Source organism: Ictidomys tridecemlineatus, chromosome 1 (assembly GCF_052094955.1).
Source record: "Ictidomys tridecemlineatus isolate mIctTri1 chromosome 1, mIctTri1.hap1, whole genome shotgun sequence".
Taxonomy (NCBI): domain Eukaryota; kingdom Metazoa; phylum Chordata; class Mammalia; order Rodentia; family Sciuridae; genus Ictidomys; species Ictidomys tridecemlineatus.
Genome location: NC_135477.1, coordinates 247,436,218 through 247,453,616, shown reverse-complemented (window position 1 = coordinate 247,453,616; position 17,399 = coordinate 247,436,218). Strand labels below are relative to the sequence as shown.

The window sequence follows — 17,399 nt, the reverse complement described above, 5'->3', positions numbered from 1 at the left end:
GAATCTGATTGTCTCATGTCAGTTAAGTCAGGTTGTGGAAATTATACATAGCCAGCTAGATAGTGAATTGGCTAATCTTTGGTTAGATGTTTGTCTTTAGCCCTGTTAGTAGTGACCTGGATAGACGAACATATGGTTGGGTGCCGCAGTCTGGCTGGGCACAATTCAGGAGCCACTTGTCAAAAGAAACGAACTTTATTTTTAGAACACACACACCATACCACACAGCTCCTCAGGAAAAACCCTCAGAGCCCAACTGCCACTACCCAGCTTCCCACAAGCCTCTCAACCTCCCCAACTCCTACTGCTCTTGAGGCCGATTGACTGGGTCGCGTGGGTGGAGCAAAAAAAAGTCCCCCAATGAGCAGCTCGTGGTCTGAAAGGGCGGGGAAACAGCCCAATGAGCATCACCGCAGAGGAGCCAATCAGTTGGCAGCTAGAAGTTTGCTGGGGCCTCTGTGAGCCAATCATCAGCTGGCAGCTAGAAGTTTGCTGGCAGCTAGAAGTTTGCTGGGGCCCCTTCGGCTGTGGCTCTCAACAGTTGGGGCAGTTGCTGACAGCCAGGTGTTGTCTCATGTGTCATACTTCTATTCTGCGGCTTTGGTCTACTTAAAAGATGATCATCTCCACTTTCTGTATCTTCTCTGCTCCCTTCTTATCACCAAAATTTGAGGTGGAAATGTAGAATTTCTTTTTATTAATTATTGTATATTTATTGCATACTCATAGTGGGCCATGCAATCTGAGGATAAAGTAGTGAATAAGATGAAATAGATTTTTGCAGTCATAAAATTCACCTTCTCCACCTGCATTTTAGATGGAAAAAATAGGTAATAAAGAAGCAGATAAATCACATTTTAGATTGTAGTTGTTGCTATAAAGAGAGGAGCTTTTTGAGGACATGGCATTAGAACTTAGGCTGCTTACCCATTTCAGTATCAATAGCTTTAACCTTTTAAAACTGGTTGTTGTTACACTGTCTCCCCCCCCCCCATTTCTTATCATTAACGTGGTTATGTAATCTTTGCCTGAAAGAAGACCTGTTAGTGGCCCTCAACCCAGAACAAATGGGAGGAGTATATACATATATAGGAGAGTCTATTCCAAGAATTTTCAGATAGTAGACCTAAAATGTAAGGTAGACCACACTTAAGGCCAAGTTTTTATAATATTTTATAACAATTTTTGGAAATGTTTACTCATTTGTATTATTCAGAAGTTGGCTGATCATATTTCCAAGTTTTTGAAAGAAAAAGTTCTAACGTTTCTTCACAAAGGTTCTGAAAATAATTAGTGTTCATTTACATGTTTTCTTATTGTTTCCATAGTTTGTAAGTTAAAAATAATTATTCATTTTAAATAGAGATTTTAAGAGTATGTTATATGTGTGTTTTGAAGACTAAATTGAAGATAAAGGACATTTTATTTATCAATAAGGGGTTATTCCTTACCTGCAAAACTAATAAAAAAATATTAAATCCTAATGTTTTTTGTTAAACATGTAGGCTAGTTCCTGGAGAATTGAGCAGCCTTAATATGATTCATATTTGAGATATGAAGTTATATTTAAAGGGTATTAATGATATTTAAATTTTAGAGATAACTAATTCTAATAACCAAGCCAACTGGAAACTTAACTGTATTCTTTGTAAGGCTGGCAGAGCATATTAATAGAATACCTGAAGAGGAATAAGATAGATGAATAAATATAATGTGTATTTCTTTTTCATTAGCTGTGTTCTTAATTATCAGAAATCAGTAAAATTTATATGTTGAGTTATATAACCTTCCCTCTGAGGTGATCTCATCTTCATCAGTTTTATAAATAAGATGCATATTATATTTGGCCCCCAAATATAGTTTATTTTCTTGAATGATTTATTCATTGTCTAATTCTTTCCAAAAGAGAATTATTGTGGTCAAAGGACAATTTTTAATGTCTGACAACAGAGAATCTATTGAGTAAGTTTTGCTGTTTTAATAGATATTCACCCTTTAAGCATTATACTATAGACAGAAACCTTTAGTGATATAAAGACATGGAGAAAATGTTTAATGCGTGTGTGTGAGTTGTACAGTATACTTTGAAAAAACCCTGGTAGAATATACAATAAAATATTAGCTATGTTAAGTTATATTAACTATGGTTGTAATTTTTGTGTGGTGAAATTATAGTGTCTTGTTTGTGTATGGATATGTTTTCTCTATTATCTGATTCTTCTTTATTTGATACCCAGAAAGCAGTTTTTAATATAAAAACAATTATCATTTACTCAGTTATAGAATACAAGGAAGAGCTCATTTAAAGACATTTTGTATTAAAAAAAAACATTGAATGCACAATATTGGTTGACGGTGTGTTTTAGTTGTTGACATCGGTTTGTAGTTTTAGGCTGCCTTAAAAGATACAAATGTGTAGTTCAGAGAAGGAAGTAAAGTCCACTGGAATCTCTGCAAACCCTGCCTTCCTCCTCTTTCCCTTTCTCTCCTACCTGCATGCTGTGGATTTTATTCTTTCAAGGAGTCCACCAGGAGAGTTCAGAATGACTTTCTCATTCCTTCTCTGTAAGTTCCTTTTTCATCTTCTAATTTGTGTACTCAGGTGAGGTCCTTGCATCTTTTTTCTACTATCCGTCTTTTTCACAAGTACCATTTACCACATTATCTGAGGGGAACAGGAAAGGAAAAGATATTAGAATTGGCCTCTAGAATCCAAGCAACGTGATCTGATAGGTGATGACTATAGAAAAGTAGCTAATCAATGAATTCCATTTAGTTTATAGCATTTTAATGGAGGAATTGGAATTCATAAAGAATTTTGTGGTATCTTAAGTTTTAATGACACCTGAACAGAAATCTTAAATGGTAACTTCATATTCTGAAATGCATGGGGCAGGTTGTAAGCTAACAGCAATATGTAAATCATCTAAAGATAACTGTGAGCCTCAAATTCCCACTCAGGGTAACCAGGAGCTTACATAAGACATAGTATTTTAACCAACTCATGTCTACCACCATTTAATAACAGAGTTCATATGGAGAATTGTATGTCATCTACTGAGACCTGTATAGGGCAGCATAATAAATATATTCTGACATGTTGCAGAAGTGTTCAAGTACATGGAAAGCAGAGCAATGGAAGTAGCACTTCAGAGGAATTTGCAAATTGAAAGAACTGACAGAAAGCAGCCAGTGAGACTCCATGTCTCCTATAACTTCCCACTTGGGATACCTGGCTCTAGACAAATGCTTGGGTAGGGGAGAATCTTTCATAGAGAAAGAAAAATTAAGATAGTGAAGCTCTTAGAGATCTGATTTGTGCTTTGTCAAGATGGTATAAGACCTTGGAAATGGTATTGCCTATTTGTATTATATCCTAATAAAGGAACTCAGTGAAAGTGTTTTCACTCAGGTGAAAATGTATATTTTTAATGGACTTTAACGTTCTATTTTCCCTCAGGTTCTTCTTTTATTTCTTTAGTTCTGTGCACCTTACTTGGATAATGATCTATGTAGTCTAGCTGACATTTTGTTGTGTTTGGTTTGAATCTTCATATACAGTTATGTAATGCTTAACATTGTGTTCATATTTTGAGACATCTCATTAGGCATTTTATTGTGGGAACATGGTAAGTGTACACTTTACACAAAGCTGGATAATATAGGTCAATAACTTGACATGGTCTCAAGACTCTCAGTAAGAACAAGGTGTATGAAGTTGCTTCTGGTATAATGCTGCATATTCTTTTACAGTAAACTTATATAAGTATAAGGAGTATACTCTAAAATAACAATAAAAAGTATGGCACAGTGAATATATAAACCAGTGATATGTTTTTTTGTTAAGTATTATATACTATATGTAATTTTATCTGCTATACTTTCATATGACTGGAAGTGTAGTAGGTTTGCTTATACCAATATCACCACAAATGTGAGCAATACACTACACTATGACATTAGGACAGCTACTGAGTTACTAGGTGATTGGTACTTTTCGGCTTCATTGTAATCTTATGGGATTGCTATGATTATGTTCAGTCTGTTGCTGATTATATTAGGTACAAAATTATGCACAGGAACACATACACAGGAAATGAAAAGTTTGGGGGAAAAAACCAAGAAGTGAGTCAAGAGAAGATAGTACATGATAAAAGTTAATAAGATAGATGTGACAGATACACTATGACATAATTTTGTATCTAATATATCAGTGGTTCAAAATCTGGAACTTTGTAGAAGCTTTAATTTTTAAAAAGAGAAGTGCTTTTGTGTTTCTGCAGATTTGGCATGGAGTAGGCTGAGGTCAGATTTGGTTATACTGGGTTTGAGCTGTTGGGTCCAGGTAAAGATGTTAATGGACAAAATAGCCTTAGAGCACAAGAGACCCATTAGGAAAACATCAGTGAAAATGTGGTAATGGAGGTCATCTCCATATTGTTTTAGTTCATTTCACCCATTTCTTATAAGCTTGCTGTGATGAGCAAAAACAGATATAGTTTCTTCTCTTTGTTCTTTCCTATAGACAAAGAAACTTAAAACTTTTAAGAATTTTTTACAAAATTTCCTGGCAGATTCTTAAATCATCATCTCTGTCTCTGCTAGATTTCTATAGCAGGACCCAGTTTCAACTGGATTATAAATTTATCAGAAAATGTATATGCATCTAAAAGGAATGTAAACACATACCAACTATGAGTTTATGGGGGGGAGGGAATGAATCTGGTGGTGATTTCTCAACCCAGAAAATAAAAATCTTGGAGAAAAATTTTTAAGATCTCTTTTATTTGTGTCTTACATTTTCTCTTTGCCGTCCTTTCCTTTCATCTCTTTATTTTTTCTGGATTTTGTAACATTATCAGTTCCAAAGCAGAGATATTTCTTAATAAGCAATTAATTATTTCCTAATATCTAATTTTTAAAATTTGTTCATCTACTCTTAAAGACATTGAAAATGTGATATTAATGTAATTTTAATAACTACAGATATCGGGAGGCAATTCAGAAGTGGGATGAAGCACTACAGTTAACCCCAAATGATGCTACCCTCTATGAGATGAAATCACAGGTAATAATTTGCAAAATTTCACTTTGATTGTGAAATTATGCTGTTTATTTGGTGAGCAGTGATGAACCAAAATAGTGTTTCCTCCCATTTTTCTTTTACAAATATAATTTATTTAAAATTTTATCATAGTATTTATGGCTCTGCCATATAAATAAAATTAGAAATTTACTTGCCTTAACAATGAATGTAACTGTTATTTAACCTAATTGTAAGATATCCATATACTTATATCTAATCAATTATCTTTTAAAAAGTTACATTGTAGTGGAACACCGATAGCTTATTTTTCTTCAAAATTAGGATGAATTGGGTTCTGCATGAAATTTCTCTAAAAATAGCTGAGGCCCTAGCATTGGTTAGATTAGATGCACCTTATTAATAGTTTAAAAGTTACATTTGTCTTTAAAATACATTTTTTAGTATTTTGTAGGAAAGTCTATAAAGAAAACCTCTGAGCACTCAAATCAGGCTATCCAAGCAACTTCAAAAGTCTCAGAACATTAACCACATTTTTGGTAGAGTTCATCCTTGATCTGGGTGCCTAATAAATGTTTTTCAGATAATGACGTCAAACATGAAACACATGCTTTATTAATTTGATTTTAGTTTATCCAGAAAAACTTGAATAAATTATGTCCACTGAAGCAAGTGCTATGAGGACCTTCATTTCTCAATCTTAAAATATTTATATAATAAGGCATAATTTAGGGCAAACTGTATGAAAACTTTAATTTGGAGCCTGATAATGATGCTGTCATAAAAAATGTTCTAAAATGTTAATGCCCCCAACAATTATAGATAAAACCCAACCCTTTCTCATAGACTATAAGTGGAGAAGACTTAAACTCCCTGATTTTTCTGGTTTTTATGGTTTGAAAAGCCCAGTTATAAGGATGTCTATGGAATGTCAAAATAATTTTCACATGAGGGAGATGTTCACTAGGGACAGGATGGCTGCTTGAACAAATTAATTTACCTCCTTAAACAGCAAAGTTTGGAGTTTTCTTAACAAACACATTGTAAATGGAATAAATAAAAGTGGAAATGGGAGTTCAAATAGATCTGAATTACCATGTCCAGAATAGGACCACTTGGTTTTGACCAGATAGACATTGAATTCAGTAGCTGGAAAGGGAGAGTTTTATTTTCTTGTTATTTTAGGAGATAAAAGACTTAATTTCTGATCTCGCATAGCAAAGGAGGGATAAAAACCACTGAAATGCTATGTTTACCAGATTAAAATATCCTCAAGAAATGAAAATCTTCATTTATTAATCAGTAGTTTATTAGTTTATATATATATTACCCAGTTTTTCTCTTCTTCTTCCTTTTGGCTTATAGGTTCTGATGTCTCTTCATGAAATGTTCCCAGCAGTACATGCTGCAGAAATGGCTGTACAACGAAACCCACATTCATGGGAGTCTTGGCAAACTTTGGGGCGTGCTCAGCTTGGATTAGGAGAGATAGTCCTGGTAAGGATGTCAGATCATTATAATTCTGAATTTTAAAGTTTATTTTGACAGATTTTTGATCAACCAAACCTGAAGGCAAGTAGTCATTTCTCAAGTCTGTATAAAAAATAAATACAAAATCACCTCTTTAAAAGCATTATTTTATAAACACAGATCAAAGCTATTACTGAACATCTTTTATGATTATTAGCACCAATTATATCAGGATAAGAGTATTTTTCAGCTATTTGGTATCATGAAAATTAAAAAATAAAAATTTAACTTAAAACATTAGCATTTGGTTAACCATATTTAAACAGACAATAAGCAACTTCTGGCTTTGTTCTTTGGATCATTAGGTTTACTGCATTATAAAGTGATAACAGTGTTATCAAGGAGATGAAGCCACTAATAGATTTTGTAGGGAAAAGAAGACAGAATATGGGAGATAAATGATGCTAAATATTTAAACTGAAAAGTTGCTAGACTTAGGGGCAAGTGGGGAAGGGTAGAAACTTATGAAAATAAAATAGTCATTATTTGAAATTTACTATCAATGGTACTAAGTGCATCTCTTTTTTTCCTTTATTGGCACATTATAATTATACATAACTGTATAATTATAATATATGTACACACAATAAAACAGTATAATTTTTTTAGAAATCAAAAATTTAATGACAAATGCAAATACAACCAAATCAATAATAATATTAAATGTGAATAATTGAAAAAAACTATCAAAAAAGAGAGGTTTTCAGACTGCAGTTTTTTAAGCAATTTATTTATAATTTATTCATTGTTCAATATTTTTATTTATTTTATTTTTTAAAATTTGTTTTAATTAGTTACACATGACAGTACAAAGATCTTGACATATATTTGAATCAAATGGGGTATAATTTCTCATTTTTCTGAGTGTACAGGTTGCAGAATCACATTGGTCATGCAGTCACATATATACATACAGCAATAATAATGTCTATTTTATTCTGCTGTCCTTCCTTTCCCCACTTCCCCTCCCCTCCCCTCCCATCACTTCTCTTTACCCAATCTAATGTGACACACTTCTTTTTTTTTTCTTTTTCCTCACATTGTCATACATGTATTCTGTATAACAATGAGGGTCTCCTTCCATCTTCCGTGCAATTCCCCTTCTCCCTCCCCTTCCCTCCCACTTCTCTTCCCTATTTAGTGATAATCTTCTTCTCATGCTCTTCCTCCCTACCCCATTTTGAGTCACCCCCCCTTATATCAGAGAAGACATTCGGCATTTGTTTTTTAGGGATTGGCTAACTTCACTTAGCATAATCTGCTCTAATGCCATCCATTTGCCTGCAGATGCCACGATCTTGTTATTTTTTAGTGCTGAGTAATATTCCATTGTGTATATATGCCACATTTTTTTTATTCATTCATCCATTGAAGGGCATCTAGGTTGGTTCCACATTCTAGCTATTGTGAATTATACTGCTTTCCAAATTGGCTGCACCAATTTGCAGTCCCACCACAATGTATGACTGTACCTTTTCCCCCCGCATCCTCGACAGCACTTGTTGTTGTTTGACTTCATAATGGCTGTCATTTTTAATGGAGTGAGATGGTATCTTAGAGTAGTTTTAATTTGCATTTCTCTGATTGCTAGAGATGATGAGCATTTTTTCGTGTATTTATTTGTTTTTTTTTTTTTTAGAGAGAGAGAATTTTTAATATTTTATTTTTTAATTCTCGGCAGACACAACATCTTTGTTGGTATGTGGTGCTGAGGATCGAACCCGGGTCGCACGCATGCCAGGCGAGCGCGCTACGGCTTGAGCCACATCCCCAGCCCGTGTATTTATTTGTTGATTGATTTTATATCCTCTTCTGGGAAGTGTCTGTTCAGGTTCTTAGCCCATTTGTTGATTGGGTTATTTGTTTTTTTGTTGTTTAACTTTTTGAGTTCTTTGTATACCCTAGAGATTAGAGCTCTATCTGATGTGTGAGGGGTAAAAATTTGTTCCCAGGATGTAGGTTCCCTATTCACCTCACATATTATTTCTCTTGCTGAGAAAAACTTTTTAGTTTGAATTCGTCTCATTTGTTGATTCTTGGTTTTAACTCTTATGCTTTAGGTGTCTTATTAAGGAATTTGGGGCCTGACCCCATGTGATGGAGGTTAGGGCCAACTTTTTTTCTATTAGACACAGAGTCTCTGGTTTGATTTCCAAGTTCCTTGATCCATTTTGAGTTAACTTTTGTGCATGGTGAGAGAAAGGGATTCAGTTTCATTTTGTTGCATATGGATTTCCAGTTTTCCCAGCCCCATTTGTTGAAGATGCTATCCTTTCTCCATTGCATGGTTTTAGCACCTTTGTCTAATATAAGGTAGTTGTAATTTTGTGAGTTGGTCTCTAGGTCCTCTATTCCGTACCATTTGTCTACCAGCCTGTTTTGGTGCCAGTACCATGCTGTTTTTGTTACTATTGCTCTGTAGTATAGTTTAAGATCTGATATAGCGATACCACCTGTTTCACTCTTCCTGCTTAGAATTGCTTTAGCTATTCTGGGTCTCTTATTTTTCCTGATGAATTTCATAATTGCTTTTTCTATTTCTGTGAGGAATGCCTTTGGGATTTTGATTGGAATCACATTGAATCTGTAGAGTGCTTTTGGTAATATGGCCATTTTAATAATATTAATTCTGCCTATTCATGAGCAAGGTATATCTTTCCATTTTCTAAGGTCTTCTATTTCTCTCTATGGTTCTGTAGTTTTCATTGTATAGATCTTTCACCTCTTTTGTTGATTCCCAAGTATTTTTTTTTTTTGAGGATATTGTGAATGGGGTAGTTTTCCTCATTTTCATTTCAGTGGATTTGTCACTGATATACAGGAATGCCTTTGATTTATGCGTGTTGATTTTATATCCTGCCACTTTGCTGAATTCATTTACTAGTTTTAGAAGTTTCTTGGTAAAACCTTTTGGGTCTGCTAGGTATAGGATCATATCATCAGCAAAAAGTGCTAGTTTAAATTCTTCTTTTCCTATAGTTATACCTTTAATTTCTTTCATCTGTCTAATTGCTCTGGCTAGTGCTTCCAGAACTGTGTTGAATAGAAGTGGTGAGAGAGGGCATCCCTGTCTTGTTCCAGATTTTAGAGGGAATGCCTTCAATTTTTCTCCGTTTAGAATGAAGCTGGCCTGAGGCTTAGCGTAGATAGCTTTTACAATGTTGAGGTAAGTTCTTAAAACAGTATAATTTGATCAGTTTCATTCCTCAGTACTTCTGCTTTTCCTCCCCTCCTTCCCCACCGCCCCATCCACTTCTTCTATTCTACTGGTCTCCCTAAGTGCATCTCTTAACATGTCTGAACTGTACCCTGTTGGTAGCAAAGGCTAATAAAAATAACTAGGTAAGAATTGGCTGTGAAAACTATCTTCTTTTTATTTTTCAACAGTGTAATATCTGTAGAAGTGTTTGCAAATATAATAATGACAAATAACTTGTTTATCATTAACTGAATTAATGACTTTTTATGGTTCATTAGTCTTTTACAGTTAAAAATAAAACAAATCTTAAAAGCTTTAAAGTATGGGCTCATTGATAAATCCTGAATTTAATGTTACTAACAATTATTTTAATAAACTGTGGACGACTTAGATTTTTCTGGTACTCTTATAAGGATATTATTATTTTTTTTATTCACAGAAAAGTGTTTGTCAAATTCTCAGAAATAATAAGGAATTTTAATGAGAAAATAATTAGACAAAAGTAACTCGAAAGTGATAATCTCAAAGGACATCCAATGTTGATGAAAAACAGTTTAACAAAGTATCATTTTCTTTTCCTGTCATTTAACATTATCATTTCTCTCTCTCTCTTTTTTTTTTTTACCTGAAGACTTAAATCATTCCAGAGTTGGCACAAAAGAAATTCAGGTTTTTTTTTTTTTTTTTTTCCTAATAGAGCAGTGGAGGTCATGGGACCTATTATAAAATGCTATTTTTTTCATATCCTTTTTATTAAAAACTTAAAAATCATTGTCTATTTCACTTATTGTTTTTGGTAATGGAAAAAAAATCTCTAGAACATAGTGCTTAGCAATAATTGTTTTTTATAGGGAAAATGTAGTTCAGTAAGAAAAAAAGCTGATAAAAATGAAGTTATTTAATATTTGAAGTTTTTTGAATAAGAGTACCATATATTCACCTGTTTTGCTTCCCCCCCCTTAGAAATAGATCCTGTCGTGAGGTTTTGGAGAAATTGAAAGTGTTATCTCCCTTCCCCATTTAAATGTAATTGTTTAGGGCTCTAACTTGGAAAAATCTCAATTTGTAATTTTTATATAGATTTAAACTGTTCTTTTAAAAGTCTGGAATGGTTAAATGATAAATGATTTTATTCAGACTGTCATAAGGAAGGGACTTTATGAAAAATATTTTTGAAAGCAATATGAAATTCCTAACATCTGACAGTCCTTACTGCTGTATTACCTTTAAGGACAAAAACATAAGAAAACACATGAATAAAAATTAAAAGTTACTTAAGATTAAATGTCAAGAGTTGGACATATCGCCATGAATAATTATTTAGGTTTTATGAGAGTTGGGTGTCTAGACTGGAAAATACTTAGGAAATATAGAGAGTGAGAGGCAATGATATGGGGGTGGGGAGAGAAAGAGAGAGAGAGAAGGTAGGATTGGACTTCATTATAGTCCTAGTTTAAGAAAAGGAAGGATGAATTAATGAGAAAGCTGAAGAGAATCATGTGTGAAGGAATGGAATTGTGGAGAAAGGAATATATAAGATTATTTATCCTAGAGAAGAAGTTGGAAAAAAAAGTAGATTAGGAAAAGGAAGAAATACCAGGAGGTACCAGTGCTGAGAAGGATGATTGGATTAGCTTCTCATGGTCCTTAGCCTTCAGTGCCGGAACTAGTTTTGAGGTCTCCATTTTCAGTCTCTGCATAACTCATTTTTAGCTTTTGATTTTCTTCATGCCAATATATTCATTTTATTTACTAATGTTTTCTCTATTTTCTAAGTTTTATTTTACTAATGGTTTTAATATTTTGTGTAAGCAAACTTCTAGTGAAAGTTTCTAGTTCCCCTCTTGTAATTATCATTATAATGGGGTTGTATGTGATAATTTCCAAAAGGAAGATATTGAAGTGTTTAAAAATTTTACTTGTGCGCGCGTGTGCGAGAGAGAGAGAGAGAGAGAGAGAGAGAGAGAGAGAGAGAGAGGGAGAGAGAGAGAGAGAGAGGGAGAGAGAGGGAGGGAGGGGAGGAAGAGAGAGAGAAGATTTTTAATGAAAAAAATGAAGGAATTGTCTCTACTGATTTGGTCAAAATAGTTGAATAAAGTGAATAACCACTGGGGGAAAAAATTTTTACTTGTGCATTTTTAGTTAAATTAATTACTGTTGATTTTGAGTTTGGCTGCATTATAGTTTCTGATATTAAATAGCAGAGTCAAATTTGAATTACAGCCTTTTATACGTGTTATATTGGGACACTTAAGGTAAGAATTGAGAAATCAAGAAGAAATTTTGCTTCAAAAAATAAAATTTAAGAGTTTTTTTATTAATTTTTGGTGTGCTTAAGTGATATCATAAGATCTATCCTCATCAAAATTTTAAGTCTATAATACAGAATTGTTAATTATTGGTGTGATCTTCTACAGAAGGTGTTTACAATTTATCTCTTTAGCTGTCACCAATAACCATTCTGTTTGTTGATTCTGTTAATTTGACTGTTTTAGATCTCATTCAAATGGAATTATACAATATTTGTCCTCTTATAACTAACTTGTTTTGCTTAGCATGATGTCGTCAAGGTTCCATCCATGTGGTTTTATATTGCAGAGTTTACTGCAGCCTTTTGTAAGGCTGAGCAATAACCTATATATACACCAAATTTTCTTATCCATTCATCTGTTGACAGGCAGTTAGTTGCTTCCATATTGGCTATTAGAAGTAGTGCTGCAGAGAAATGAGAGTGCTACTCTGGAATTTGATTTGCTAGTGTTTTGTTGAGGATTTTTGCATCTTATTTTTATGAGGTATATTGACCTGTAGTTTTCTTAGGTTGTCTCTGTTTGCCTTTGCTATTATGGTAAGGCAGGCCTCATAAAACAAGTTTGCCAGCATTCATTCTTGCTCAGTTTTTGTCATAACTTTGAGAAGAATTGGCATTAATTCTTCTTTAAAGAATTATCAGTTCAGTCTCTGTACTAGTTATAGGTATGTTAAGACTTGGTACTTCTTCACAGTTCAGTCTTGGTAAGTTGTATGTTTTTAGGAATTTTACTCATTTTTTCTAAGTTATGCAGTTGTTGGCATGTAATTATTCATAGTAGTTTCTTATGATCCTTTGTATTTCTGTGGCATCAGTTTCAGTATTTCCTCTTTAATTTTTCATTTTTGAGTCTTTTTTCATAGCAAATCTAGCTAAAAGTTTTAAGCTTTTTTCTGTTTTACTCAGTATATTTATTTTTATAACCATCCTGTTCATACTACTTTTGCTGCTCTAATAACTAATTGATAGGGAAGGATTTACAGTTACCATAAAAGGAGTTTACAAGTGTTTATTCTTGCTCAATTTTTGTTATAACTTGAGAATAATTGGCATAATTCTTCTTTAAAGAATTGTTGATTCTTTTTAAAATTATTTTCTATTTGTTGTATAGTTCTGTTTTCTGTCTTTCCTCCCTTGTTACTTTTTTGTATTTTGATGTTTTTTGTGTTGCTATGCTTTGATTCCTTTTTCTTTTTTGGGGGGTTGGGTACTGGGGATTGAACTCAGGGGCACTCTACACTAAGCCACATCCCCAGCCCTGATTTATATTTTATTTAGAGACAGGGTCTCACTGGGTTGCTTAGTACCTTGCTTTTTGCTGAGGCTGTCTTTGAACTCGCCATACTCCTATCTCAGCCTCTCAAGCTGCTGGGATTACAGGCGTGTGCCACCACCTGGCTGATTCCTTTTTCTTTTTAGTAATTTATGCAAGTATTTTCTTCGTAATTGTCATGAGGCACATATAAAATATCTTATTACTTTATCTTACAGTTTTTTAAGTTTAGTCACATAAGAAATTAACAGCATCATTTCCTTCCATGGTTTGTGTTGTTGTACAGATCAATCTATTTATATTATAAATTTTAATACTTTTATCTTTTCACTTTTATAATAGAATTCAGTGGCTTGCCTCCCATTATCACAGTATTATAATATTCTGTATATATTTATGTATTCACATTTACCAGCAAATTTTATACTTTCTTAAGCTATTGTTTCATTTTAACTTGAACTTCCTGTAGCATTTCACATAAGGTAGACTAGTGGTGATGAACTCCCTTTGCTTTTGTTTGCTTCAGAAAGATTTTATCTCTCTGTTTTCAAAGGGCAGGTTTTCCAGATATAGTATTCTTGGTTGGCTTTTTTCCCCTTGCTTTTTGTTTTTTTGTTCAACACTTTACCACTTTCTGGCCTGAAAGTTTTCTGTTAAGAAATATTCTGATAGTCTTATTGGAGTTGCATGTGTGTGTGTGTGTGTGTGTGTGTGTGTGTGTGTGTGTGTGTCCAGTTGTTTTCCTCTTGCTGCTTTCAAAGGTTTCTCTTTTGTTTTTGATCATTGACAGTGTGATTATGTCTTTTGTGGATTTCTTTGTTTAATAATATTCAAGGATCCCTTGGGGTTCCTCAGATCTGAATGTTTAATCTCCTTTTCCAGATTTGAAAAATTTTCAGTCACTGTTCTTTGACTAAGTTTTATAGTCTTTCCTCTGTTCTGACTACTCCTTCTTGGACTCCTAGAATGTACATATTAGTCCACTTGATGGTGTCTCATAGATCCTTTAAGCTTTCCTCACATGTTTTTCCCTCTCTTCCCCCCCTTCTCCCACCCTCTTTCATTTCTCTGACTTCATAATTACAGTGACCGATCTTTGAGTTCACTGGTCCTTTCTTATGCTTGTTCTAGTCTGATGTTGAACCCCTCTGGTTATTTTTTTAATGTTATTTCTAGTTATTTTAGAATCAATGATTTCTGTTTGGTACTTTTTAATATTTTCTATTTCTTAACATCTGTTGCTTATTTCTTAAATTTTTTTTAATCAGCAAAATGTGATATATCTATTTACTGAACCATTATGCAGCGGTAATAATAAATGAAATATTGACTGACACATTGTACATCATGTATGGACTTTGAAAACAATATGCTAAGTGAAATAAACCAGAATAGTGCCTAGAACATAGCAACCACTCAGTAAATGTTAGCATTACCAAGATCTAAGCTCTTGGCTCTAATAGTCTATATTTCTGATGTCTTTCTGATTATGGGTTAGCCCAGGAAATTCTCCTTTGTATATTTGGTGGTCTATAAAGGTCAAACAATATATTTGCTTTGTCTTGAACTTTTGTACCTCTGTTTTACTGGTGTTTAGTCCATCAGCATTGTATCAGTTACTTTCTTTCATACTTATAATTTTTTTCTACTGTAATCATCCAGTGGTTAGAACAAAGCCCCAGTTTCTCTCCTTAATGTTCTGATACATTAAAATAATGCATTATGTATGTGTAGGTGTCAATCAGTATACCTACACTCTCAGAGATATAGTAAACATACTGAATTTTAGAAACAAAATAAATGAAAAACTTTCACCTGTTTTTTTCCAGGCAATTCGAAGTTTTCAGGTAGCCCTTCATATCTATCCAATGAACCCTGAACTATGGAAAGAAGACCTTTCTTGGGCAAGAACACTTCAGGAGCAGCAGAAGGTAGCACAGAGGATTAAGAAAAGTGAAGCACCATCTGAAGGAACACATTTTTCACCAAAGTCAATTCCTGACTATGACTTTGAAAGCGATGAGATTGTTGCTGTTTGTGCAGCTATTGCTGAAAAACAGAAGACAGTTTCAGCAAATAAAACAATGGTTATTGTGTCAGCTTCTGGGACTGTTGAGACTGTAACTGAGAAGGAGGATGGTGCTACCCCACCAGATGGCTCTGTTTTTATCAAAGCCCGATGAAGCAATATGCAGAAAGGAGTTATTTGAATCTTTTTGATTGCAACTTAAAGTTTAGACATTAGGGACATTTACTCTGGAGAAAAAAGGCAGAACTACTGTTTGTATAATAAGTTTTTCAGATGAATATAAAAACTAAATGGTAGAATTATAGTGTTTGGACTATGCCTTGATAAGTTACAATTTATGCTTCTTAAAATTAGAATTCTGAGTGAAATATGTTTTGATTCATAAACTTATTTTGTTTTAAATCTGAATGAATACATTCTTAAGGACTCAACTTGAGAAGTGTATTCTTGAATAGTGACTAACTTGGTGGCCATTGTTTTTAAAATGTTGACTTATTGACTTTTGCTTTATGATAAAGGCAGTGTGTGATTTCTTTCCCTCCTAGAGATATGCTGCTTGTTACCTTTCACTCTTCCATTTTTTCTGCTTCACTAAAGTAAGTCTTCACAAAGCTTGAATATTTTTGACATTCATTTTGATTCAAAATTACCATTTGGTAATATGTGAAATTTTTGAAAGTTTATCTGAAAATGTGTGCAAATGTGTACATTCTGAACATTTTCTTGATGCTTTTAATTCAGATTTGTACTTCTGTTTTGACTTTAAAGTTCTATCAGTGGCATTTGTCTTCTTAGATGTGTGAAATACTGATAAATGTCAAAATGATGGTTTTATAATTTTCATTGTTATGGTTACAGATGTGTCATAACAAATTGTGCTCCAAAATTATCACAATCAAAACCCAAATTTCTTTTCCTTGTTTTTAGATGCTTAAAAAGCCCCGAGAATATTTGTTGGTTGCGACTTTCCAGCTGATGATTTAGAATTACTTTTCCAAATATCTTTTGGAACTATTCAGTGAAATGAAAAACAATTAAAATTTAAATATGTACCAAATCTTTCTAAAAATAAAACAGTAGGGATATTGTTAAAATGCCAGTGAATGAACAAGTTAAGCAAAAAATACATAGACACGGGAATGTGATTTATGGTATAATCTCATGAATGTGAGGATGTATTAAAGAAGTTGTTTGTTGAAAGAACACATTTGTAAATCAGTACTATCATTGTTAATATGATTATTTTTATACTGTATATTGCTGTACAACCCTATAGGACTGTTGGGAACTGTTATTGTGACACTCAGGAAGATATTATTGGCATAAAATTAATTTTATCTTTTAGAGATGAGAGTTAGCTACTTTTTGTGTAATCTTACTTAACACTGTTGGGGCATGTGAATAATGGTCTACATTTTTGTGAGAATTCCATTTTTAAAATTTTTGTTCTAGTAGAAGAAAGCCTATTTTCTTTTTCAGAGTTAGAGAAATCAACACTTGCCTTAAAAAGTATTATAGTTTTCCCCTAGGTTATATCATCAAAAAGCCCTGGTTAAAGAGATGAGTTTTAGAATGATAAAAATATTACTTATTTTATTTTGTTTAATAAGGAATATTCTCAAAGGGAGGTGAGTACTAGAGAAATGATTTGTCAACATTTGGTATGTTGTTTTGTGCAATGGATATTTGTTTATTGTGAAATATGTGAATAAATAGTTTTTTTCCTGGATTTTGAAGATTTTCCCATTTTATGTTGTTAGCTTTTGAAAAATTTGATTGATTTTACTTTACTTCTTATGTGAAAGTAATGTATAGTAAGCATCTTGCATGTTTCCTCATACATGAAGTGCTCAGTAAATGCTAGCTATTTCTATGAAAAATTTGCATTAGTTTGGAGATACTTAACCTGTCTCCTCTGATTTTAAGAAAGAACTCCATGATCTTTCCTTATCTGAAAGTGAGAAGTCACTACTTTCAATTTTTTAGGATAGGTGATTATTAATTGGAGATTGT

At 33.2% G+C, this 17,399-nt stretch overlaps 1 protein-coding gene across 3 annotated transcripts in view; it reads left to right on the top strand.

Moving 5' to 3' along the window:
• Ttc33 (tetratricopeptide repeat domain 33) overlaps positions 1 to 17,115 on the top strand; it is a 50,034-nt gene extending 32,919 nt beyond the window's left edge. For all 3 annotated transcript variants that reach the window (XM_013358789.4, XM_005325617.5, XM_021726562.3), the window contains exons 3-5: positions 4,987 to 5,068; positions 6,410 to 6,541; positions 15,187 to 17,115. In XM_013358789.4, the coding sequence (XP_013214243.1) occupies positions 4,987 to 5,068; positions 6,410 to 6,541; positions 15,187 to 15,540 (568 nt within the window). In that variant the 3' untranslated portion in view covers positions 15,541 to 17,115. The remainder of the gene's footprint in view (positions 1 to 4,986; positions 5,069 to 6,409; positions 6,542 to 15,186) is intronic.
• Positions 17,116 to 17,399: the final 284 nt, after the last annotated feature.